The sequence below is a fragment of the Amblyomma americanum genome, chromosome 1 (assembly GCF_052857255.1).
Source record: "Amblyomma americanum isolate KBUSLIRL-KWMA chromosome 1, ASM5285725v1, whole genome shotgun sequence".
Classification (NCBI taxonomy): domain Eukaryota; kingdom Metazoa; phylum Arthropoda; class Arachnida; order Ixodida; family Ixodidae; genus Amblyomma; species Amblyomma americanum.
The window spans coordinates 33,452,352-33,479,940 of NC_135497.1; the positions used below are offsets into that span (position 1 = coordinate 33,452,352).

The window sequence follows — 27,589 nt, forward strand, 5'->3', positions numbered from 1 at the left end:
TTCTTGTGACGTATTCACATCGGAGGGAATTCTTTCCCTATGTAGCGGCGACCGCCCATCACTGGACCGACGTTCCTCAACACACTTTAGTGGTGTGGGCGGGTTCAGGGGCCGGATAGTCGTTTTTTTCTGCAAAGCTGCGGAAGGTTGCTTTCAGTATGAAGAATGTTTCTGGTACATGGCTAGAACATTTTGCTATCGGCGGCAGTCATTTACGGGATGCTTGCATCTGTTCGAAAAAAAAAACACTTATTTTGTAGCATGCCTTGTCACTCATTCGGCTTGTATCAGCGGACGCTAAATCGCAAATTCGCGCCTGGACGCCGATGACCGTGATTACGGCGCGAAACACTTCAATCTATCTTTAACAAGCAGCGCTGTAAAATTTAACCTGTATGCCCGAGCCCCCAGTTTGCAGTGGAGCGGCTAGTGAACACGGCGGAATAATGTACGCAGGTGAAATCGGGAGACGCCAGTCTTGTTGGTAAGAGCATGCTCGAGTTACTGACCTCGGACAAGTCCACAGTCAAGGGTGTCCTGGTGGGAGTGTTCACGTTGAAGGCGCTGCCTGAGGGACCGCACTTGGCCCGTGTCACGGAGTCAAGGTGGACGGCATCGAAAATGGCGGCTGCACCTGGCCGGTAAGCTTGCCCAGCCAATGTGTAGAACACTCTGACTCAGGTTGAAAAGAGCTCTTATAGACAACATTCTAAACACCTGGGCTGTAATTGCACTACGCTGCTCGCATTGTTACTCTGTCCCGGACTTGCAAGTGCATTCGAGTTGTTTTTTCTTTGGACAGATTATGCTGGAATACGTGCTATAGTTGTGTGAGAGGGAAAGATTGCAGCGGATGATTACAGTTGCGAACCGCATATCTAAGATTCAACGAACATGCGCACTTTTCAACGTCATTGCATTATACTGTACAGCTGCACTGACAGGCCTCGTTATTATAATGTAAGAGGAAAAACAGAAAAAAATGTACAACGATGTTCACCTATGGTTTTCAGTGCCTCACCATTTTGCCAAACTTCTTTGGCACGCAAAAAGGGAGATATAACCATGGGACATCACTTAGTCACCAGATCCATCATTAGGGACCTTTTTATTTTCCTGCAAAAATTTCGCAAAATCTCAGGTATGGCTACCAGTGCTGGTGCACGCTAAACCATCCCGCTCACTGTACAAGAGTCGCACTCACAAGCCAAGCTGGAAGCTTTAGCGTAAGCTGAAGGCTAAGGTAAATGGTTCAAAAAATTTATTCATTTGAAGAATATTAATTACTCATGAAATTAACTCCACGATCTTCTACAAGCTGAATGCAGTAGCTTTCATTCACTTTTAAGGAAGGTGATGTTGGTTGTTTTATATCGCTGACAATGGCACTATACGGACCGCAGTGGTTGGGAGCCCGGGCTGTCCTTTATTTTTTGCGCCAAATAAGTTGTCAGTAGACCAAAATATCTTGTTCCATGATGCTCTTTGGCCTCAGAAGCCCTTGCGCCATAAAAATTTTCAATCATCATCACCATCATCATTGTCATCATTTTTTAGTTCCATATTTCCAAAATCTCCCTGGCGGTGCCAGATGGCGCCAGGTACCCAGCAGGCTGCGCGCGTGTCTGCAGCATATGGGTCAATCAGCGCGTGCTCGCAGGCGGTGGGTAAGCTTCTGGTACTTCAGTAACGGTAACAGGGTACACGGTACGCTAACAGTGTCTCGATGACCACAGAAACCGTCCATTTAAGAGCGCTCTGTAACCTTAGAGTGGATAGACTGGTCGGTTTGAGGGCCTTCGAAATGCCTATTTGATCGGGGTATCAGATTACAACACGAAATACTGGCCCGTTTCTGGACGCTTAAAATTTCCGCCAAGTTTTTTTGCGTCCGTTTTTTCACGTTAGTACGATCGCTGATAAATTCTGCTGCGTTCTGCAGCTGCTCCGATGTGGAGAGTTCTTCGTGGTAGACGGCCGCCCGCAAGAGCGCAGCCACTGGATGAATGACGTCAACTACTCGCCCAGCAAGCGCAGACAAAAGCTTGCGGCCTTGCTCGTGAATGGAGAGATCTACTACTGCACACTAAGGAACGTCGGCCCCGAAGAAGAAATGCTCCTTGGATATTCAGCGCTGTTCACCAAGAGTTTGCTCGGGAAGCCAACAGGACGAGGGGCGTTAAAAGAAGGTCAGGAGAAGCTTAGCCTGCACTCCTTAGCTGGTAGATAATAATTGGTTGATAGCGTATGCAAGTTGCAAACATGCTTGATTCATCATCATCATCATCATCAGTCTGACTACACCCACTGCAGGGCAAAGGCCTCTACCATGTCTCTCCAATTAACGCTATCCTTTACCAGCTGCGCTCACCCTGTGCCTGCAAACTTCTTAATCTCATCCACCCACCTAACCTTCTGCTGCCCCCTGCTACGCTGGCCTTCTCTTGGAATCCACTCTGTTACCCTTAATGACCAGCTGTTATATTGGCTTCGCATTACATGCCCTGCCCAAGCCCATTTCTTCCTCTTGATTTCGACTAAGATATCATTCATACGCGTTTGTTCCCTCACCAACTCCGCCCGCTTGCGGTCTCTGAACGTCATGCTACCATTTTTCTTTCCATGGCTCGCTGCATTGTCCTTAAGTTAAGTAGAACCCTTTTTGTTAGCCTCCGCGGTTCTGCCCCGTAGGTGAGTACCGGTAAGATACAGCTGTTGTACACTTTTCTCTTGAGGAATATTGGTAAACTGCTATACATGATCTGATAGACACCGCCATATGCACTCCACCCCATTCTTGTTCTTCCAGTTATTTCCCTCGCATGATCCAGATCAGCGGTCGCTATATACCTGCACTAAGTAGACCTTTACCACTTTCAGCACCTCGCTGCCAATTGTGAGCTGCTGTACCCTTGCTAGACTGTTGAACATTACTTTGGTTTTCTGCATGTTAATTTTTAGGCCCAGAATTCTGCTCTGCCTGTCTAACTCATTGATCATGATTTGCAGTTCACCTCCTGAGTTGACTCAGCAAGGCAATGTCATCAGTGAATCGCAGATTATTTAGGTATTCCCCATGAACTCTTATCCTCAACTGTTCCCAATTCATGCCTCGCAATACCTCCTGCAACCAGGCGGAAAATAGCATTGGTGAGATTTTGTCTCCTTGCCTGATGCCCTGCTCATTGGAATTTTCTCGCTGACTTTGTGGAGGACTGTGGTAGCTGTGTAGATGCTATATATAGCTTCCAGTTTTTTTATATCAGGCTCTTCTACACACTGATTCTGCAATGCCTGTATGACTGCTGAGATTTCCACTGAGTCAAAGGCTTTCTCGTAATCAATGAAGGCTATATATATTGGTTGCTTATATTTTGCGCATTTTTCCATCACCTCATTAGTAGTGTGAATATGACCTATTGTGGAGTATCCTTTACAAAATTCTGACTGATCATTTGGTTAATTGAAGTAATTACCTTAGTACCTTAGTAAATACCTTGTATGCTGTGGAGAGTAAGCTGATCTGATCGGCCTGTAACTTTTCAAGTCCTTGGCGTCTCCTTTCTTATGAATTAAGATAATATTTGCATTCTTCCAAGATTCTGGTACGGTTGAGTTTCCACTGAGTCAAAGGCTTTCTCATAATCAATGAAGGCTATATATATTGGTTGCTTATATTTTGCACATTTTTCCATCACCTGATTAGTAGTGTGAATATGACCTATTGTGGAGTATCCTTTACAAAATTCTGACTGATCATTTGGTTAATTGAAGTAAATATCTTAGTAAATACCTTGTATGCTACGGAGAGTAAGCTGATCTGATCGGCCTGTAACATTTCAAGTCATTGGCGTCTCCTTTCTTATGAATTAAGATAATATTTGCATTCTTCCAAGATTCTGGTACGGTTATGAATTAAGATAATATTTGCATTCTTCCAAGATTCTGGTACGGTCGAGGTCATAAGGCATTGCGTATACAGGGTGGTTGTTTTTCTAGCACAATCTTTCTTCTGTCTTTCAACAGATCTGCAGTGACGTGATCCTCACCAGATTATTTTCTCCTTTGTTGTGATTACAATGTCTACTGTATATATTTGTATAGAACTCTTCAACTACTTAACTATCTTATCCATGTTGCTAATGTCATTCCCCTCCTTGTCTCTAAACGCATACATCTGGTTTTTACCCATGCCTAATTTCCTCTTCAATGCGTTTAGGCTGCCTCTGTTCCTTAGAGCATGCTCGATTCTCTCCATATTAAACTTATTTATGTCAGCTACTCCCCCTCTTGCGCTCATTTGTTAACTTCGATAGCTCTGCTACTTCTTTTCTGCTGGTAGGCTGTGACACCCTCATGCTTTGGCGTTCCCTAATCAGATCTTTTGTCTCCTGAGATAGCTTCCCAGTATCCTATCGAACTGTCCTACCGCCTACTTCTACTGCGCACTCCGTAATGACAGCTCTCAGAATATCGTTCACTGTATGTACATTGTGGGGTTGATTTGGGGAGATATAAAGTTTCTCCCCGCTTAATCATGGCTGACACAACTCAAAGCCACCCGGACACCACCCCGTGGTTGCGTATGCTACCGGGTGCACGCCAGCCACGGCGGGCCTTGCTCTGAGGGAACAAAGGAACGACACATAGGCTGACAAAAACGTATTTATTGCTACAACAACAATAATGCCTGCTAGCAACAAGATATGCTAATGAATTGAGGTCGTCCGACTCACCAGCAAGGTTCCAAGCGAATGTTCGCCCACGCTAGTGCAAGGGATACTCCGCGGCCTGGACGAGATGAGTACGGGAGCCAGTCTCCCCGCCGGGGAAGAGCGGAGCCGTGAGCGACACGTCGTCGCGATCCCAGCCGATGAGCCTCATGCCCTCTCCCGTGCGCGGGCTTCAAGCAGTCTCTCGCGCAGCGACACTGGCGCCCTCTCTTGCCAGTTAAAGTAACTGACAAGGGAATGCGTTCCTCCTCGAGGTGAGGCTGCTGCACTGTGCCTTGCGGGAAAGCAAACACAGGGGGCTGCAGGGTAGGTCCCCACATTAAGATTGTCTTTCTCAGCTAAAGGTGAATATCTGTGTGGCGGCGATACCCTGAATTCGTCTATTTCCCCTCTTACTACTAATTGTTATTGGACTTCCTCTTCACTATAGCTTCCTCCGTTCCCTCTTCAAGTCTAAGCTAATTCGATTGTGGCTGCTTATGAACACTGAATGTCAGCAGGGACGGCGGACTCTTCTGTGCAAGGACATCTGAGCGAAAGGTGAAGGAACTGTGACACATTGCCTAATAATCAGGGAGATTAAACTGTGGATAAAAAAGAATGGGTGCTTGCTTTTTATGTATATATCCTTAGTGCATGAAAAGAACCTCAGCATTGTGAGAGAACTCCTCATTTGATGTTTGTGTACCAATGTGAAGCTGGTCGATAGCGATTCCAGAAAAGGCACTGTTTTTTTTATTTAATGGTTATATTATGTATTGACTGATCTGTGCGGGTTATTACCATCGTGCTGCCTTTGAATCGCGAATAGGCAAAATGTTTCATATGATGTACTATTCTATTGGTATCTTAAGGAGACTACCATGCACACATTTGATACTAAAGAACTGACATGAAAAAGTACTACCACTGGCCTTTTTCTCTCTGCGACGGTACACGTCCCTTCGCGCTTGTTGTGAGTGGTTTATGTTCGTTTCCCAGCAAGAAATGCTGCTCGTTTTTTTCAAAAATAACAATTTCAGACCAAACGAGCCTGACAGTCACACTGATTGTGTTCGTTGTATCAAAAGATCGTAGTAAGTGAACTTCTAATAATACACCCAATTTATACAATCAGAAAAACAATACATATATTTGATGAAGTGAGTTTGGGAATTATGTGCGTCTGATACTTGAAAGAAAGCCCTATCAAGGTGCTTTCCAAGCTGTCCACAGTGGTCATGTGCTCCCCACTGAGAACATTGCCGCCAACAATCTGCTTTAGGGACGCGACATAACTAAGGTTGGAGCGTTCAAAGCACGCGGCAATAGGTTGGCCTCTGCGTTGTGAAGTTCATAATGTTCCTAGCAATCTGGGAGTGCTTGTACTTTGCCTACAATGCTTCATCAATTCATGGCTCAGTGATGTCGGCGTTAACGAAGTCACCCGTGCCGGCCACCTGCGCAATAAAGACATGTTGCCGCAAACACCACGTGCGTCACCGTCGTCTTCCACGCCTGGGTCCATGCGGCTGTGAAGCTGGCGCAAGTACGCGCACAACTTATCCATTGCACAGCCTGTCTGGGCGTTGTCTACTCACGATGGCAGCGCAGAATGTGGAGAGCCGATTGGGCTGGTGATGCTTGCCACCTGACCGGCTGGCCAAGCCAGGCGTGCCACGTGACAACTATTCAAACTTCTCGAATCGCTACCATTGGTTGATCGCCGACCTTGCTCTATTCTCACTTGTACTTTTGAGGCTTTGCCCAGCTGGCACACCCTTACGCAGTGATCAGCGCTGTATGCCTTAATCCTTCAGTGCGCGCTTTGCCGGCAGGTTTTCGTAGTTTTAATGCTGCCTTTTGTTGCATTTTGGGTCTCGAAGTTCTCTTCAGAACGATTCACCAGGGTTGGATGGTGCTTTTCGCCATCCGTGATCACGGGAAGCTCGAGTTTTTAGACAGCGGGGTCGAGTTCACGAGACCTCCTTGCTCGTCCTAAGTGAGTTGCAAGGCCGCAGTGGTTCGTTATATCTGAGACGCGGCGCCATTCCTCTTATACACATTTTTACGGTAGTGCCACCTTGTTTCGTTATAAGCGAGTGTTCTTTATAACCGCAGCCATTATTTGCTGCCTCCTCTGTATAGAAATTCGTGGTCTGAAGCCGCTGTTGTGGTGTCAGAATTGAGCGAATCTCCCGTGTACGAAATGGCCCTGCTGGTGCTTTTGGTAGTGGCCTGTCACGAGGACTGGCGCAAGTGTATGAGCTGTCCGCGAAATCTGGTCACCTCGTGGCCAGCCCATTATAAGCGCTGACCTTTACTGGACGCTGAAGAATTCAGTGTGACATTGTGCGTGTGTGTTTCAGTTCTTGCAGAGCTGAACTGAGCTGTGGTGCCTCAGACACTCCTCAATAAGCCTGATTAGCATTTGTTGCAAAAGGGTTGCAAGCCCCAAGGGTAGCGTTGGCCTGGCGGCCTGGGGCAAAGCTGGAAACATCCGAAGGTCCCGGCAAAGGATGAGTCGACTGGCAACAGAACAACTTGTTTATTCTGGCATCGCAAAAGAGCAGCCGGTCAGGGCGACCACGTTACTCGAAGGAAGAAATCGAAGTCTCTCGTTGGCATCCGGGGCAGCTCCCTTTTTATACCCTCGGAGTCGAGGGCAAGAAGGAACGGCTTGGGAGGAGTCGCACAAGACAGCGACGCACGGACATGTACAGACGTGACGGGCGCGTCCGCCGGGCCGGCGCCGGTCAGACCTCCTCGCCTCCCAGTTGGGGAGCTCCTCTCCCCGGCTGCCGCGCTTTGACAAGCGTGGGCACCAACATGCACACACACACACGACGACACGTGGCATTGAAACCTGCCTGGACGCGCTTGGCGGGAGGCGTTGCGGCAGCGATGAACGGGTCAAAATGACCGCCACTTTGAACGAAGCCGCGGCGTCCGTTGCACCCGCGCCGGCTATACCGCGCGTCGTAGGCAAGACGTAACAGACCGCCCCGCCGGGAGAAGGAGATCCCGATGGTCAGGGGACTGCATCCGCTGTCCGGAGGGATGTCGCTCGATGATGCTCGTAATCGAAACCGATCGTCCCTCGACGTTGCTTGAGCGCAGCGCACAGAGAAGGCCTCGTTCTCAGGTTCAGGATCACACAGGACACTGCAAAGTGACTTCGGGAGAGTTGCCATTTTTGTGCTCGTTCCCAGCAAGCGTTAGAACTACGCCGAAACGCAACCGCTCAGTTAGCAAGTACGAGACAACCCTCACTAAGCTCTGCCAGGCTCTTTCCCCTTTTATACTACTGCCTAGTTCCTTACAGTAGTCAAGCAGCACTCAGGATGCGTCCACAAATTGGAAAATTGCACTAGAAAGCACATAATCACTTTGAAACACTATACAAAAGCAATATGTTAAAAATCCTGCCTCAGGAAGAAAACATCACTAACAAACAACTTTGAGGCGGATTCCTACGTTAGGGGCTTCGACTTAAGCCATCGGCGTTACCGTTGAGACTCCCCTTTTTGTAACGCACCTCAAAGGAATATTGTTGCAAAGCGAGGCTCCAGCGCAGGAGGCGGCCATTTTTGGGAGAGATGGTCTGCAGCCATTGGAGAGGGCAGTGATCCGTCTCAATGATAAACCTCGAGCCGGCTAGGTAGCATGACAATTTCTGAACGGCCCACACGAGACACGCACACTCTTTCTCGGTGGCGCTGTACGCCTGCTCACGACAGGTCAGCTTACGACTAGCATAAATGACGGGGTGTTCCACATCTCCATTTTCCCGTTGGCACAGTACAACGCCCATGCCTCGCTCACTAGCATCGCACTGAACAACGAACCCTTTTTTGTAGTCTGGCGATCGTAGCACAGGCTGGCTTGTTAGGGCGCTCTTTAGGGCGCTAAAAGCTCTTTCCTTTGTCTCGCCCCAGACGACTGTTTGGGGCTCTGTTTTTCTTAGAGCATCAGTCAGGGGAGCCGCGATATCGGAGTACCTGGGGATGTACCTCTGATAGTAGCCGGCGACACCTAAGAACGACTGAATATCGGTCTTCGTACGCGGTTGCGGGAAGTCTCGCACAGCGGCCACCTTTATTTCAGAGGGCCGGCGACGACCCTGTCCAATCACGTGACCGAGGTAGACAACCTCGGCCTGTGCTAATTGGCACTTGGGAGCCTTGACTGTCAAGCCCGCTTCGCGCAGCCGGGTTAGCACTGCCCGCAAGTGTGCCATATGCTCAGACCAGGATGCGGAGAATATCGCTACGTCGTCTAAATACGGTAAAGCAAATTCTTCCTGTCCCCGCAACACTTTGTCCATGAGGCTTGAAAAGCAGTATGGCGCGTTCTTCAAACCAAAACTCAGAACTTTAGGACGGAATGTTCCCATTGGTGAAATGAATGCCGCATACCTACTAGCCTCTTCTGTAAGTGGAACCTGCCAATAACCCCTGACAAGATCTAGGGTGGAAATAAACTGAGCGCTACTAACTTTCTCAAGGCGCTCCTCGATGTTAGGGATCGGATAAATTTGATCCTTAGTGATGGAATTAAGCCTGTGGTAGTCGACGCAAGGACGAGGTTCCTTGCCCGGTACCTCAACTAAAATCAAAGGGGAGGTATAATCACTCTCACCCGCCTCAATAACACCGAGCTGTAGCATTTTCTTTACCTCAGCCTCCATAATATCGCGCTGGCGGGGTGACACCCGGTACGCCTTGGATCGTACTGGCTCTGGCGAGGTAAGTTCTATATCATGAGTAAGGACAGAAGTCCTACCAGGCCTCTCAGAGAACTGACCTTGAAACTCTTGTAAGAGTTGGTGTAGTTCGGTTTTCTGCTCAGCCGACAGCGGTGCTTTAATGATTAAGTCACTAATGACCTGATCAGTGTCTTCCCTGTTCGTCACTGAGCCTAGTCCCGGAAGCTCGACCGGAAGCTCTTCTAACTTTCCCGTGTCAGGCATTTCCTCTCCAGTACCTGGTGCCTTCAACGCTACAGGCTCAATTTTATCCAGTTCGGACGTGCTCGGAATATCAGCTTGCTGCGCCTCCGACCCTTTTTCATTGTTCGACAACGTCGGCCCCGCAACTACCGCCTTTGCAGCGAGCTCCCGAACTCTCGATCTGGTTAAGGCCTGAACGCTAGCCTCACCAAACAAAAGCCCCTTCTCGCGCAGGAGGTGATCGGACCTGTTCGAAAATAGGTACGGCTACTGGGGGGGCAGCATAGATGACACTACGGCCTCCGTCTCAAGTGCTCCGAAAGGTCCTTCAATAAGCACTTTTGCTACGGGCAGACACACGCTATGAGCTTCCAAGGCTTGCTTGATCCATGCGCACTCGCCCGTGAACATATCGGGTTCTACTTAAGAGGGGTGAACTACATCCATTGTAGCTGCGGAATCACGAAGCACTTGGCACTCTTTCCCGTTCACGAGGAAGTCTCGCATGTAAGGCTCGAGAAGCTTCATGTTCTCGTCAGTGCTACATAATGACAAACACACGACTTCTCTTTTTGTTTCTGGACACTGCACCGAAAAGTGACCCGGCTTCTGGCACGTATAACACACGCGCACTTGCCTCGTCTCGAACCGCTTTTTGCGTTCGGCTTCGGCTGCCGCCGTCTCCTTACGTTCGGTCGGACTGCTGTCACTCGCATCCGCACTACGTGTGTCCCCCCTTGCTCTCATGGGTTTGAACTTCGGCCTCTCAGACTTGGAGCCAAATTCACCCTTTTGACCGTCCTTAGCTCCGCGAGCCCGACGCGTCACAAACTCCTCGGCTAGCTCGGCGGCTTTAGCCACTGTACTAACGTCTGGCCTATCCAAGACCCAGTACCGCACATTTTCAGGTAACCGACTATAAAACTGTTCTAGCCCGAAACACTGCAGAATTTTCTCGTGGTCACCAAACGCTTTCTCTTCTTTGAGCCACTCCTGCATGTTTGACCTAAGCCTGTAGGCAAACTCTGTATATGACTCGCTTCTGCCTTTTTCATTTTCCCGAAACTTCCGACGGAACGCCTCCGCTGACAGCCTGTACTTTTTTAGCAGACTCGATTTCACTTGGTCGAAATCCTCTGCCTCCTCTCTCTTCAAGCGAGCGACTACGTCAGCCGCCTCGGCGGGTAGCAAAGTGAGCAAGCGCTGTGGCCACGTTTCCCGAGAGAACCCCTGCTTCTCGCACGTTCGCTCAAAGTTAACCAGGAACAAACCAATGTCCTCGCCAAGCTTAAACGGCTGCATCAGGTCAGTCATTTTGAACGATACCCGTTCTCCTGCACCGTGTGCCTGACTTCCATTACGAGCGCGTTCCATCTCTACCTCAAGACGCTTCATTTCCAAAGCGCGCTCTTCTTTCTCTTTATCTTTTTGTTCTTTACGTTCGCGCTCGTCTTTCTCTTTTTGTTCTTTACGCTCGCGCTCCTCTTTTTGCTCTTTACGTTCGCGCTCGTCTTTCTCTTTTTGCTCCCTCTCCTCAATGGTCTCAAGGCATTCCGACAGCTCGTCATCCTCAGCCTCCAACTCAAGAATAGCCCTTAGCAGTTCTGGTTTTCTGAGTTTGTCTGAGACATCCAGACCCAACTCTCTTGCAAGCTCCAGCAATTTCGGTTTGCGCAACGACTTCAAATCCATGGCTGCTCCGAATGCTGCTTTCTCTACTGCCTACTATTGTCTTTCCGCAAACTAACCCGGCAGCAACGACAACACAATTACCAGCTCTGTTTCTGACACTAACAAAAGCCTGGCAAAACTCAGAAGAAGAAAGTCCCGCACTCACCAAACCTCGCAGCCAAGAATTCAGCGCAGTCGTTCCGCTGCAGGCAACCAGTCATCACACAGGGCTCGTTGCACTGCTCCCGGATGGTCGTTGTGCTGCTCAGCATACAGTTGACCGCATATCTTCGCTGCTGACCTCCGTTGTCGGGATCTCACCGCTGGCAACCAGTTGTTGCAAAAGGGTTGCAAGCCCCAAGGGTAGCGTTGGCCTGGCGGCCTGGGGCAAAGCTGGAAACATCCGAAGGTCCCGGCAAAGGATGAGTCGACTGGCAACAGAACAACTTGTTTATTCTGGCATCGCAAAAGAGCAGCCGGTCAGGGCGACCACGTTACTCGAAGGAAGAAATCGAAGTCTCTCGTTGGCGTCCGGGGCAGCTCCCTTTTTATACCCTCGGAGTCGAGGGCAAGAAGGAACGGCTTGGGAGGAGTCGCACAAGACGGCGACGCACGGACATGTACAGACGTGACGGGCGCGTCCGCCGGGCCGGCGCCGGTCAGACCTCCTCGCCTCCCAGTTGGGGAGCTCCTCTCCCCGGCTGCCGCGCTTTGACAAGCGTGGGCACCAACATGCACACACACACACACACACACACACGACGACACGTGGCATTGAAACCTGCCTGGACGCGCTTGGCGGGAGGCGTTGCGGCAGCGATGAACGGGTCAAAATGACCGCCACTTTGAACGAAGCCGCGGCGTCCGTTGCACCCGCGCCGGCTATACCGCGCGTCGTAGGCGAGACGTAACACATTACTGCTGAGTCGCACACGTTACAACTGAGGTACGTGTCAACCGAGGTTCACTTAGCAAGGCCATAGGAAGGAAACATCAACAGCAGCGTAAAGAGAATAAGCGTGAGACATTCGCTCATGTGGAAGAGCTGCGTCAGAAACAGGCAAAGATGCACCTAACACCAGCGGCAGTGATATAGATGGAAGGCGCGAATGTCATTGGCGAAATGGTAACCATGAAAGAGATGTGCAGACATAACTAGACACCTTTAGCCTACCGTGCACCGCGTTACCGTTAACGAGTACCAGAAGACCGCCCACCGACGGTGAGCGCGCACTGATTTGTCCTGATGCTGCATGCGCACGTGCAGCTGCAGCCGCCGGGTACCTGGTGCCATCTGGCAACGTCAGGGTGATGTGCGAATGTGCATTGGTGGCGTGAGCTCTCGGTACTACAGTACGGTACCGGTAATGGTAACATGGTACATGATATGCTTAAGGTGCCTACTAACGCAGGCATCCGGAGTAGATTTTTGTAGTCCTGTGGTAGTTCCGCTTATCTTTACTCTTCATGTACACAGGGCTGATAACATCAGGCACGAGCGTACCCATGTTGACAGGCGAAACTCCGTGTGCCATTTGTGTCAGAAGAGGGTCTCCCGACCGGATAATCTCAAGGTTCACATGATGATCCACACTGGCGATAAGCACTACGAGTGCAGCCAGTGTGGCAAGAGGTTCAGGAAACGCGCCCATGAAAGGAGGCACGAGGAGGTCACACACTTCTGCCAGTACCCACTGCACTACCCACGGTGCGGTGCTGGTGCCGAGGACGTCACCAGGCTCAGGCGCCACACATGCATTCCGCTGGGCACAACGGAGGGTAAAGAAGGATTGAAGCGGGGCCGAGGACGGCCACGCTTAAGAGCAGACGGAACTGCGCCACCGGCACGACCGCGGAACACAACGGAGGGTACGCTGCTGCAAGGAGAAGCGAAATGGGGTCGAGATCGATAAGATGTGTCAACGTCGAGACCGCAGAAGGTTACAGGAGTTGCACTACCGCAGCATGAGGAGTGAAGCAACGTCGAGGTTGACCATGTGAAGAGGTAACAGGAGGTGTTTCCATGCGAGTTGCGTTTACGGTGGTCAAGTGCGAACAAATTCATGCTGATAAGAAAGCCGAGGCCTTTCAAAACTTATTGAAAGGAGGGTGGTGATTCTGTGGTTTCATGATGAGGAGTGGACTGCTCTATCTAAAGCCAACCAGTGCCATGAACTTAAGTACATGCATTTGTTCAATAAAGAATGCCTTGTAGCGTTCTGTACTGAATAAATAACGTTTTTGTCACATACACTTTATGTCTCCTGTCCTCAAATGAAAAGCAAAAAGAACTCAAACATTAATGCAAAGGACGAAGTAGGCAAGGCCCGGAATGTGATTGCACCTGATGACAGCCTCTCTTGACAATGAAGGGAAGGATATATGTGGAGCCTCCGTAAGTTTGTCACACCGTTAAATAATTCGGCCATAGGACAGTGCGCACGGCCGCCTGGCCTGTTTCTGCGCTTTTGTGCTCGATAGCTACGGCCCGCCAATGGGGTAGCTGGCGTCATCTACCGAAGCATCTTGACTCGAGAGCTGCCTAGCGAATTCGTTTTAATGAAAAAAGTTTTTTTTCCTGACTTTCTAAAGTTCAAGGTTGGCGGTTGTGTTATATATTACACCGCGTAAGAAGAAAGGGCAGGTTTCGACTTCGTAACTTCCGCTCCACTGGAAAAGAAAGCTGGGCGGATACCTCCGCGGACCTAGACGTGGAGGTGAAACGCCACGAAAGTGGCCTACGCTTTCATAGAATCTGAGCCATTCCCGAGAAATTTATCCTATTCGCTAAAATTAGCGCAGCTGCAAACAGTTGACATTTCTTGTCTTACATCTGCAACTGACTCTTGCCCTACCATAAGCTTTCTGTCCCGGTTAGCTCAGTTGTTAGGTGTTGGTGGTGGTGGACACGGTTATTGCCAAATACAGAGAGAGGCAAACCCCCTAATATGGCACGAGGCAACACTTAGGAAGCTGCCCTTAGAGGGCAAAGCACAGCCCTTGGAGGGCTATCCGCTTCAGGTAGAGCAACTGCTCCAGTGAAGCGGTGGTCCCGGGTTCGAACCCCCGACCGAAAAGAACTTAACTGAGAAGCAACTGAGAAAGTTGTACAGTAGCCTTCCTTTATAGCCTAATGGTTGCGCTTGGGTGGAGTAATTACTCCCTTATTACCAACCTAAGAGGCATGGGAATGTAGATTTTATGCCATGCATTGAACCGTATCGCATTGTAAATAATGAACAAAGGTCTTGCTGAAGCGACGTCACGGGCATTCTACACGGCGAGAATGGGAGTGGGTTGGTTAGTGTTCATTGTACAGGGAATTGTGCTGGACTGTTTGCAATACGATGAATACATAAACGGACAATTATTGTTAATTCGTGCAGTCTTCGTGTTTAACAAGTTTAGACGGATTCCCTGTACAACGATGTGCATTCTCTCTACGTGACAGTAAATTGTGACACCCGAATGAACGCGGCACACTTTCCATCCAGGCAGTATATGGTGGTACGCATTAGGAATGGGCGAGGATGCCACTCGCTTAATTTTGGGGCGAAAAGAAACAGTAAAACTGCGTCTTCCTGCCCCTCTCAGGCATAACAGTATAAATCAGACCTATTAAAACAAAAGGATCCAAAAGAGAGCAGAATATATATTCACATATAGGCAAAAATTTAAAAAAAATCAGTGAAGGCTTCTTTAACTCCAAAAGCCAGAATCTTCCAGGTAATCTATAAACATAGGTGAAAAAAAAAGTGAAGGCAGCTTTTACTCCAATAGACCAGAATCTACGAGATCATCAGTAGTCCAGAATCTACATTGTATCATGAGTGCATCAGCATCATCGTCATTGCCGTGTTAGCCAATTCGCCTTGAAGCCAAACCAAAGTCTGCATCCGCAATGCCGGTAGTTCACTGTAACGCCAGCTCAAGCAAGCGACTCACACCTGTGCGTTGTGATACGATGGATGATTCTCAGAAAAGTGAGTGATGCCGTTGTAGATTTGCACAAGGCCAGCTGAAAATCAAGCGCAGAAATTTCTCCACACAAGGAAAAGACGTGTTGACGTTAACCTGCCCCTCTCAGGCATAACAGTATAAATCAGACCTATTAAAACAAAAGGATCCAAAAGAGAACAGAATATATCTATTCACATATAGGCGAAAATTTAAAAAAAATCAAGTGAAGGCTTCTTTAACTCCAAAAGCCAGAATCTACCAGGTAATCTATAAGCATAGTTGAAAAAAAAAGTGAAGGCAGCTTTTACTCCAGTAGACCAGAATCTACGCGATCATCAGTAGTCCAGAATCTACATTGTATCATGAGCGCATCAGCATCATTGTCATTGCCGTGTTAGCCAATTCGCCTTGAAGCCAAACCAAAGTCTGCATCCGCAATGCCGGTAGTTCACTGTAATGCCAGCTCAAGCAAGCGACTCACACCTGTGCATTGTGATACGATGAATGACTCAGAAAAGTGAGTGATGCCGTTGTGGATTTGCACAAGGCCAGCTGAAAATCAAGCGCAGAAATTTCTCCACACAAGGAAAAGACGTGTTGACGTTAACTTGCAGCTAGCTGCATGTGGAGAAGCTGGTGCTGATCTAATGTCAAAACTGTGCAACCGGCTACAGCGTTATGCGCTTTGAACCAAACGTTTTGTGCCCAACATTGAGGATGTGCCGAGCCCTGGCCCCAAAAGTGAAGACCCTGAACCTGGGACCTCGTCGGTTTTTGAAGATTTAACGGCTTACTGACAAAATCAGGACCCTTGTCCTCAAATTCATCGTCATCATCATCATCAGCCTGACTAAACCTACTGTAGCACAAAGGCCTCTCCCATGTCTTTCCAATTAACCCTGTCCTTTGCCAGGTGCATCCACCCTTTGCCTGCCCACTCACCCACCACCTGCCATCCGCCCACCTAACCTGCTGCCGACCCTTGCTACGCTTATGTTCTCTTGGAATCCACTCCGTTACCCCTAAGGACCAGCAGTTATCTTGCCTTCGCATTATATGCCCTGCCCTAGTGCATTTCTTCCTCTCGATTTCGACTGGGATGTCATTAACCCCCGTTTGTTCGCTCACCCACTCTACCCGCTTCCTGTCTGTTAACGTTACATCTATCATTTTTCTTTCCGTGGCTCGTTGCGTTGTCCTTAACTTAAGCTTAACCCTTTTCGTGAGCCTCTGTGTTTCTGCCCGTAGTTAAGTACCGGTAAGATACAGGTGTTGTACACTTTTCTCATTGTGAAGCCGATCATGAAAGTGATGATGCGGACATAGCAACTTTTTGGCATCAGCTTCAAACATGGGCAGTAGAAACTGGGTCTTCGGATGCCAAGGTCATGTCGCTTTTGGAAGTTCTCCGCAGCCACAGATGTTTTTCTTCCCTACGTAGGGCTGAGCTGGAGCCTATGCACAAGCGAGACCGAATTTGAATTGTTTGGTATGTGACCCGATATCGTGTGCGAATGCCAGGCCAAGTAAGAACCAATTACTTTGAGACCTCTGTCCAACCGTCCACCGACATTGCCCAGGTAACCGATGGCAAGCTGTATTAATGCGCCTTTGTCTTGGATCCCTCTCCTCACTCTTGTAAACTTGAGAGCTTCGCAGGGAATATTAACCAGCCTTTACACACTCGCCTCCAATGGCCTGCAGCTAGCTCATGGCCTGCTCAATATTGAATGTAAATTAAATCCAGCAAGCCATGAGCCAGCTGGAAGTCACTGGAGGCGGGTGTAGCAGCTGCTTAATGTTCACCCGGAATCTTTGCCGATTGCTTGAGTGCATAGGCGCTGCAAAAAGCAAGAACCACGCAGGGCGAGCGCCTACGTAACCATAAAAAGTGTTATTGCATGAAGAATGCATCACTGTTAAGCCCTGCTTTTATTCCTGCAGGTGATGAACTCATAATGGCAGCAGTTTTTGACTCCATCACTTTGTTCACTCTGCACATTTAAAAGTATGATTTATCACACCGAACGATAAGAATTAGACTTTGTACATGAACATCGAAAGCCAGACAGAGCAATGTGAAGGAGCAGGCGCACGCGAATGCGCCGACCTAGTTGATACCTTGTCTGCAGCAGACTAGTGGGGGAAATTGTTGTATATACAGAAACCCAGTAAAACCACCCAAAGGCTTCTGCAGAGATGCTTCACACAGGCACACTGTTGTAGCAAGGTGAGAATGCTCTTCGGCCAATCGAAAACAGTGGGAAAGCTGACATAGGAGTGCCCACGTGTTCAATCTCCAACGCTTCTGAAAACTTTCGAGCCAACAGTTCGGTGCAGATTCGGAGTGAAGGCCAAGATGACCATTACTATTTTTAATTTGCTGTCACTTATCTTTTAAACTAGTTTTACTGACCGCTCTTTGTCAACACCTGCCATGCTACAGGATAACTAAACAGTGTAAATCTCAACAAATTTTAAAAACCTGTAATGGTGCTGCTTGCCAGACAGATTGTGTGATGGCATGCAAGGTGTAAAACCAGGCACTCCTCAATAATGATCAAAAATCTAAATTTTTAGAAAACACTGCACAAATGTTTTAATGACATTTGCACATATTCTGGTTTTTGATATGATTCAGATCGTGCATTTTTGGACGGTATAAGTAGTTTTAAGTTTAAATAAAATTTAAAAATGTACTATTTTGACATTTAAAAAAAATATCAACTTCCTCTCAGAATGGAGTGCTTGCCTACCTAGATTTCTATTACCAATAAAAAATGTTACAGCTGATGAAACTGAATGCGTAGAAGTTAATTAAAATACTGAAGTTGCAGAAAAGTGTTTCGGAACATAAGTAAAAACTTTTCTTATTTCACTCTGAGGTGGTCGAAGTCAAAATACAGATGATGGCGGGTTTAGTACAACAATTTATTGGCTTTAATTTCTGAAGTTTTAATTGAGGTGGTTTTTCTTCAAAGCGAGAAAAAATTTTTTAAATCGCTCTCGTGCTGCAAGTTGTGCATCTCTTAACACTTCATTGAGTAACACAGCACCTCTCATGACTCATTTATGGCCACATAACCACTTTAGTTTACCCTCACTGACTATAGTGCATGTTTACAGCTGGAGCGAAGGCAGGTATGGTATGACTTTGGAGGGTGGTATGCGATAAGCGAGTTTATTTTCGCTTTTGAAGTTCAAGCGAACCCGCTATGGCATAAGGCATTTATGGCGATAAAAAGATGGCATGCATTTTTCAGAGGATGACCTACATCATCATGCTCTTATTTAATGCAGGTTGCCAGCAGCTGGTTTTGCTGCTCGCCCTACAAGCAGTGCCACTGCCACCAGTGGTCCAGGCCCTGCCCTTTTTTGCGCTTTGAAAAGCTGCGAAAGCTGGGATTTCTTAAGTGAGTGCATCATTTAGAACTTTCTTACAGATTTCTGAACCTGTAAGATGTCATTACCACATTCAACAGTTTGCTTTTGAAATTAGCAATGTTCAGATGTTTGTATTTGAAGACTTCTGCTTGCACATTTATTGTAGATGTCTCTGTGAAATGCTCATTGGACTACACAACCCAGCAGTCCTGCTTCCCTTTGGTCAGAGTGACTGAAAAACTATTGTTTCTGTTGTCACTATGTCAGCAGAATAAGCATTAGAGCATGGTCTTGCATTACCAGCTTGTAACTGCTGATGGAAAGTTCGCAGTAGCAGTACCAGTTACTTATTCCCTGTAATTTTTGTGGTACTGTAATGTACTCCCATAATACCGTGGTCTGATGGAGGATATGAACTCATAGCAGCGTGAACTAATATTCTGCACATAGAGACTAAAAACTGTTTGTGTTCTGTCATTCACAGTTTGTGAATATTGGATTCTGCTGCTTTTTATGCCTTTGTGATTGTGAAAATGTTTTTTTAAGCATTATAGGAACACTTACAATGGACTGAAGTTTACCTGTATCAAGTCTATGTAATTCTAAACACAACGAGACCACTCTCACCAAAAGTGAAGCTTTTGTAAACTAGCGATGACCAAACAACAAAATACAAGTGTTACCGTGGCCAGCCGGGTTAGCAACTGCATGTGTCTACAGTTAATTTTTGGCAGGGATAGCAGAGGCTTTGCTACACTGTTATTTACTTGAGAATGGTGGCAACCAGTCTTTGGGTGTGTATGTCACGAGTTTGAATCGAGTATTTGGATCACGAGTTTGAATCAAGCATTAGGAAATATTAAAATTCAATTACCTCAGTTCTAAATTGGTTCTGCCTGCCATACAAACAATGTGCCAAGAAAGAACCAGAGAGTGTACCAAGAACACTAATTAGATTCTAATTAGCATGACTGGGTAGAAGTGAGATTTATCTGTCACTGCACTCCAAATGCCCCACATATTGCGCTCGACCATCTCCAGTTTGTTGATGAAAATTCGTTCAAGCTGGTCCCAGCGTGTGTTATCTAAGCTAAAATAATTTTGCCAAAAAAGTTTGTGAGGTGATGTCAGTTTGAACATTTATGAAAGGCATGAAACCAGGCACTGCTCAATAATGATCAAAAATCCAAATTTTTAGAAAACACTGCACAAATTTTCTAATGACATTTGCACATATTCTGGTATTCAATATAATTCAGATCCTGTATTTTTGTACGGTATAAGTAGTTTTAAGTTTAAATAAAATATAAAAATTTACTATTTTGACATTTAAAAAAATATCAACTTCCTCTCAGAATGGCCTTCTTACCTACCTAGATTTCTATTACCAATAAAAGTTGTTACAGCTGATGAAACTGAATGTGTCGAAGTGAATTAAAATACTGAAGTTTGAGAAAAGTGTTTCGGAACATAAGTAAACACTTCATTTCACCTTGATGTGGTCGAAGTCAAAATACAGACGATGGCAGGCTTAGTAGAACAATTTATTGGCTTTCATTTCTGAAGTTTTATTTGAGGTGGTTTTTGTTCAAAGCGAGAAAAAGATTATTAAAGTCGCTCACGTGCTGCAAGCTGCTGCGTCATCTCTTAACGCTTCATCGAGTAACACAGCACCTGTCATGACATATTTATGGCCACATAACCACTTCAGTTTACCCTCACTCACTGTAGTGCATGTTTAGGACTGGAGTGAAGGCAGGTATCGCATGACAATCGACGGGTGGTATGCGATATGCGAGTTTGTTTTTGCTTTTGAAGTTCAAATGAACCCGCTATGGCATAAGGCAGCCAAGAGCAGCAAAACTATGGCTATTAGTGTGCTGTCTCGCTTGAGCCACAAGGAAGGAACGACCACCTGGCACTATCGTAACACCAGTCCTTTTAATGTCCGAATAAGATCATGGAAAGCATGTGCCCCGAAGCGCACGTGATGGTATGAAGTCCTCACCATGGCTTCTGGTAACGCGAGACACGCTGGCGCTAGCACGGTCCGATCGAGTAGAGCTGCCTTGCTCTCGGCTGGTCAAACGTACTGCGACCGCAGCACCGGCATGCAGTCGCCTCCTCCTTGAATTCTGTATACTCTTTTTCTTGCATAGCAGGCAGCGCTGCCAAAGCTAGCATGCCTTTTTGCAAATGCCAAGTCTGTGCCCAAAATGTAGTTCACTTACAAGCACAGTGACCCCATGCATATTTTGTGCTTTAAATCTCAATTACCGTATGTTACTGCCTCCTGCCCTTCGTTTTACCTCTTGCCACATTTTTGTCCTGTGGCTCATCGAGACTTAGAGAAGTAAAAATTACATGTGCTGATACGATATGCATCTCATAGGGCAAATCACATATACGCCATCCGTGCCTAAAAAGTAGTCCTCACTCAGTGAAAATTATATCCAGAAGTACTGAACACTAAGCGCCTCACTGCTTTTAGCGCGGTTTTCAGTGATACCAGTTCATTTTATGCCGCTTTGTTTTCATTCAAACAATCAGCGAGGCTTTGAGAAGAACAATGATATGTGGTGGAGTAAAATGGTTTTGCGAACACTCTACATCTGCAGCGTTGCCTGTTATGTCTGTCATGTCTCTGACAACAGTGACTTAGTGTGGCATGAACAAACTGAATAACAATCTCACTGGTGCAAGTGCCACCCCAGCAGCACTAAGAAAATCTTTTCCCACGATTATCTGTTCGTGTACACAATGATCTGAGGGCTGTGCTGTGTCTTGTGTTGAAAAGGTGCAAAGAGGCGACGCAGCTCGCGGCGGATGAGCTCTATTTCAAAAATTTTATTCTTGCTTTAAACAAAAATCACCTCGATTAAAACTTCAGAAATGAAATGCAATAAATTGTTCTACTAAACTTGCCATCACTAGTAGTATTTTTACAGTAGACTCTCGTTAATTCAAACTCGAAGGGACCCCAGGATTTTGTTTGAATTATCAGGAAGTTTGAATTATCGGAAGTTCTCGCATATATGACTCTGAGCAAGATTACAGCGCACATTACAATTGATTATCCACTTAAATCATATTTTAAACATTTCACTCTTTAATTACACAGTAAAAACAGAGCAGAGGTGAAGGATCCAGAACAAGTTTAATGGAAATCTATGGCTGACTAGACCGTTTGAAGAAATCATGAATTGTTGATTGTTTTTTCTTTACATGTGCATTAAGAACAAAGTTCTCTATTCCATTAAGAGCAGCCAGTTGTTCTTGAGAATTTTCTTCTACAGTCAGAAATTTGCGGACCTCGGCAAGGTAGTGGAAGGCCTGTGCTGCTGTCACAGAGGATTGCTCTTCTGATTCCTCTTCACTTTCACTGCTGTACTGTGCTGGCAGCACCTCAGCCACCAAGTCGTCCAGGGTGTCTTCCCTGCACACGCAGAGGTTATCATCGGCAGCCGCAAATTCACCGAGGTCAGCAGCTATGTTGTGTGCTTGGAGTGCGGAAAGCACTAGCCTTGCTTCATCGCTCTCCATTTGGAGGCAGTCTTCACCTTCATTTCGAGCGCAGTCAGGCAAGGTATCACTGGTGTGGCCTGGTATGCGGAAGGCATGCTGGAAGCAGTTCCGTATCGTTGCCGATGTTACTGCACTCCATGCGTCGGCTTGCATTCCCACAGACGACAGCAGTGTTACGCTGTACGACATGGAATTATCCATGCATATTAGCATCCTCTTAAGGAGTAGCTTTCTGTAGTTCATCTTCAGACATTTGATTACCCCCTGATCCAGAGGCTGGAGGACAGCTGTTGTGTTTGGAGGGAGGAATTCAAGACGAATTGCCTCCAGCCCCTCCACGTCACCGTGAGCGGGACAATTATCCACTATCATCAGCACTTTTCTTTTATCGCGCTTAAACCGCACGTCAAGTTTCCGCAGCCAATCCTCAAACAAAGATTGCGTCATCCATGCACGTGTATTTGCTGCATAAGAAACGGGAAGAGTTCGGACGCCTTTAAAGCATCTCGGACGCTTCGATTTGCCAACAACGAAAAGTTCGGGCTTGTGACTACCATCCATATTGGCACAAACCATGACTGTGAGCCGCTCCTTGCTCAGCTTTCCGCCGGTGCAACGTTCCCCCTTGCGACACAATGTTTGCTGAGGAAGGCACTTGAAGAACAGTCCCATTTCGTCAGCATTATAAATGTCAGCCGGGGAGTATTCAAGCAGTAGGCTCTGAAGACGCGTCTGCTGCCAGTCGGTAGTAACCGCCTCATCGACCGCTGCCGCTTCTCCACTTACTGTTTTGAAAGTGAGGCCATGTCGCTCCTTGAATCGCGACACCCATCCATCACTGCACTTGAAGTCTTCAATTCCAAAGCGCAAAGACAGTTGTTCGGCCTTCTCTCGCAGGATTGGTCCACTTACTGGTAGACTGCAGCTCCGAGCGCGCTTCAGCCAAAGAAAAACTGCCTTCTCAAGCTCCGGATGCGCCGCCTCCCTAAGCCTTTTTCTGTCTGGAGCGAAATGGCCTGCGTTGTTTCGCAGCTTGTCTTTCGCTTTCACAATCGTTGTCAGCGTACTTTTTGTGATTCCATACTTCAATGCCACAGAAGTCTTCTTCGCTCCAGCCTCAACTTCTTCTATGACTGCCAATTTTTCCTTCACAGAAAGGGTTCGGTACTTCCCGCGCGGAGACATGATGCTACCAACACGGGCGACCGACCAGGGAAAGAAAAGCGCGAGCGGTCACGTGATTCGGAATCGGCCGATGCTACTCGCGTCACTTTCGCACCTTTTTTTTTTCTTTTTCTCGTGCTCTTTGTTTTTACGTCAGTTTTGAGCGTTTTGACAAACGCAGGTGGGCAGTCGTCATTTCCACAAGTTTTGAGGGTTATGTGTTTTAATTTCGAACTTCCTGCTTTGAACTGGCTAGCAAGCATGCCAGCAAGCCACGGAAAGTTGAGCAACAATGTGCCCTTCGGGAGGCTTTTGTTTCGAACGTTTGTTTGTTAGGCTCTTGTTCGCTTTCTTTTATTTTTTTAGGCCATAGTGCGCTTATTTTGACATTTTCCGCTGTTGTGGTGATATAAGAAGTCAGATTTTTCACCAGTGGTGGCAACGATAGCCGATAATTTTCCGGTATGGACAAGCAAAAAGTACGAATTAACCGAATTGCGGTGTTTGAATTAAGCGGCCTTAAAATACATTGAAAACATGGCGAACCAACCAAAAATTTGATTTTTGTTTGAATTAACCGAAAGTACGAGTTATCAGAGTTTGAATTATCGCGAGTCTACTGTATTTGGACCACCTCAGAGTGAAATGAACAAGTTTTTATGGTCCCAAACGCACTTTTCTGCAAATTCAGCATTTTATTTCACTTCAACTCATTCAGTTGCAGGAGCTGTAATATTTTTTATGGGTAATAGACATCTAGGGAAGCAAAATGGCTATTTCCTATTTTCCAAAAAGGAGTTAATATTTTTATAAGTGTCATAGTTGAATTTTTACATTTTATGTAAATTAAAAAAATAATTATACCGTTCAAAAATACAAGATCTGAATCATATCAAAAGCTAGAATCTTTGCAAATCTCATGAAAATATTTGCCGTGTATCTTCTAAAAATGTGGATTTTCGGTCGATCATAGAGCGATGCCGGTTTCACGTTTTCTAATTGTTCAAATTGCGCTCACCTCATGATTAATTTTTTTTCTGCATCTGGCTTAGATTTCACACATTGCATAAATTTTACATGAATTTTTATCAACAAATTGGATATGGTTGAGATTAACTATTGGATGTTTGGTTTGGAATGACCTCTCATTGACAGAGTCGAGGGATGATGTTTTGAGTGAACTGTGACTTCTTTCACACTTAGCTTTCCTGATTGTGACCAATGTTCCCACTTTGCTCCTATCTCTTGATGTTGTTATTTGCGTTTGAATTTTATTTCTGCTCATTCATAATACTAGTCAAATTTTTTTCCCAAAAAGAACCCTGTGTTTCTGGTTAACCAAAGCTTTCGCACTGTTACTCTAAAGTCATCACTGTAAGGAGACACATAGTACCTTGGTTCTGACAGTGACCATTGCAACTGACTGCAAGTGCCAGAGAGAATAATAAATACAGTAGAATCTCGTTACAACGAACTTCATGGCACCGCCGAATTTAATTCGTTATTTTGAAATATCGTAGTACTGAAAAACCTTTATTTTCATGTCAGTAATGCATCACAAGAACTAAAATTACGTACCTTTGCAGCAGATTTATGTATTGGTAAGTAAATAATAAACGATAACGCTGGGCACAGTTTAACTACAATTTATTGCTTGAAGAAGTCTGTTATCTTCTTGTGGCGAGTAGACGACAAGCGCTGCAGGACGAACGCCTCCACATCCTCGACCTTCCTGTGCACGTCATCGGGGACATCTTTTCAGTGCCCGAGGAATGATTGGGTCTTTTCTAGAAAGACTAGGACATCCGAGTCGGAAACAATCTCTTCCTCTTCGTGCGCTGATCCAGTGTCGGCATCGTCTTCGTTGCTACTACATTCTTCTTGCTCATGCACTTGATTCATGATGTCTTCGGTGGTGAGCTCCGCGGATGTAGCCGCCACGCTGTCGCTGTCCACATAATTCAAAAGTCGCTGTCCACGGTAGTTGCCCAGCCACAGACGTTTTCTTGAGGGAGCGACTCTCGATGTAGTTTTATGATCTTGTCCCGATCTTTGAGCATCGTTGTATTTGTTGATTGTGTGATGTCAAGCTCCCTGCACAAGTCCACTTGCTTTTTTCCAGCATTCAGCTGCAACAGAATGTCCGCTTTTTCTTTAAGCGAAAACTGGCGTCGCTTCTTTTTAACGCGGGGGCCAGGACAACTCATTGTCAGCAAAGCTAGTGCACAACACAATCACAGCGCCGATAACTTTGCAGATCCTACTGTTCGCCGTCGACGTGGTGACACTGCGCTGAATAGGTTTAAGACTATGGCGCAGTATGCGACCACACGCTGGATGGATGATAATGGCCTTACCCTTTGTATCGGGCGGCAGCTTGCGCCGCCTAGCCTATATTCATTCAACGCGACACTAGCATTGATGCCGATGCTGCTGGGGCTGTATCCGTTGCAACGGGTTCCCCAGCGCATAGCTGCTGCTTTGGATGATGATGATAGGTGTCAGCTTCAGGGATTTGGTACGAAACTTTGACGGAACTTTGCAATAACGAAGCGTCTTGCAATGATTGCAAGATTAAATTACATACGTTATTCTGAAATATTCGGTAATTTGAAATTTGTAGTAGTGAAAGTTTTTACATTTAAAATATAGGCATTTTGGCGGGGATTTTTAAAAAATTCGTAAATCTGAAAATTTCATTAATCTGATGTTCGTAGTAACGAGGTTTTACTGTATTGCAGTCAAAGTTACAAAAAATAAAAAGAGAGAGCAGTAGCTTTGTATAGCCTGCCCTCATTGAGTGCACCCACCCTATCACATTTGCTAAAGCTCCCTCCCGGCTGCGTATAGCTTATGCCCACGTGCTTTGTACTAACATTGGACAGTAGGTCAGTGCAGGCATTATCAACTGAAGGCCTTAACCCTCGTTGAGGTGGAGTTCCAAGTGTGGGCTCACTGAGCAAGAAAGTGCACTACAAAAAATTCATCATAATGCTGATTTTTTGTGTTGTGTACAAAACTGAAGTAACACAGCACTGCAATATCAAAGTAAACTAGCTACGTGGTGGCACTAAGATGGGGTAAAACCCCTTGTGTAGTCATTTCACTGCTGATGGCGGCCCAGCCATATGCAGATGTTCTTTAGTGTGGCAAGCACACCAAAAGAAGGCCGCTGATTGCCATTTAATGCTGATTTATCGTGATCTGGCTCATTACTACCTTCTTTTTTTTTGCAGCCTCTAGTTGGATATAACCCGAGAACGAGGCAGCAAATGCCCGTTAAAGAATGCCCTCCAACCAATGGCTTCGATCGATTCTCATAGTGTTCTGGTTAATCTCCTTAGACCTGCTAGTGTGACATCGCCATGGGGCGGCAGATGAAGCGGGATAAACCAGGGCTTAAATCAGACTAACCGTGACATCAGCAGAAGCAGTCAGTGCCATTGGTTGAAGGGCCTTTTTTGAGAGGCATCCGCTGCTTTGTTCTTGAGTTGTTTCTGACTGTAGCATGCTCTGATGGAACTCATGTCACTTTTGTGTTTTCATGGCACACATGCTCATGCACCATATTATATTTGCAATGCAGGAAGCCCCCATTTAGCTGTCATCTAAAATAATTTAATTAAATTCTATGTAGCTATTGCAAGGAGGTTATGGTATATAGAGGCATCGGAAAATGCTCTTCTCGAGGCAGTGCCATTGCTACATATATAGCCCTAGTTAAGTTTTTGGTGCACACATCTGGTAGCCTCAGAGCATGAAATGGTTTTCACCTACTTATAGTGGTTGATGCCATTTTGTGATGGAACCTTAATTTGGCACAATGTTGTGGCACATGGACCTATCTGGCTTACTTTTTCTGGAAACAAGGATTTGTGAGAACTACATTTTTTTTGCGCCAGTTTATTTCTTTCTTGCTTTCATGTAAACACTTGAGCACAGATTGTTTCATGAATTTTGTAACTGAAAAACTGCAGTTCATTTAAGTTACTGTATTACAAAATCTCTCGTCCTTCTATGCCTCTTTATGTGTTGTCTAAGTGTATTAAGTGCGTGTGTATTTTTATCTGCTGCCCAGGTCTCTCCTTCTGTCTGGTCCTCCAGGATAAGAAATTGGTGGACTTGTGAGCAGTTTGGCTGTAACCTTATTTAAAATAAAGGCCATTTGAGGTATGTTTTCTTTTCAGTTGTGAAAAATCTTGTTCTGTTATTTCACTGTGCA

The 27,589-nt window shown here is 46.4% G+C and overlaps 1 protein-coding gene across 1 annotated transcript; it reads left to right on the forward strand.

Annotated features, from left to right (window-relative positions):
• The first annotated feature begins 460 nt into the window (after nt 1-460).
• LOC144112611 (uncharacterized) lies at nt 461-27,558 on the forward strand. The gene is made up of 3 exons (XM_077645410.1): nt 461-641; nt 18,595-18,707; nt 27,446-27,558. Exons 1-3 carry the CDS (start codon nt 493-495, stop codon nt 27,493-27,495), a joined length of 312 nt encoding a protein of 103 aa, XP_077501536.1. The 5' UTR covers nt 461-492; the 3' UTR covers nt 27,496-27,558.
• Nucleotides 27,559-27,589: the final 31 nt, after the last annotated feature.

Excerpts from the sequence above, each read along its gene's own strand:
- LOC144112611 (XM_077645410.1), top strand. The coding sequence starts at position 493 with ATGCTCGAGTTACTGACCTCGGACAAGTCCACAGTCAAGGGTGTCCTG. Across the intron at positions 642-18,594 it reads ATGGCGGCTGCACCTGGCCG|GTTGCCAGCAGCTGGTTTTG; the intron begins GTAAGCTTGCCC and ends TATTTAATGCAG. Across the intron at positions 18,708-27,445 it reads CGAAAGCTGGGATTTCTTAA|GTCTCTCCTTCTGTCTGGTC; the intron begins GTGAGTGCATCA and ends TCTGCTGCCCAG.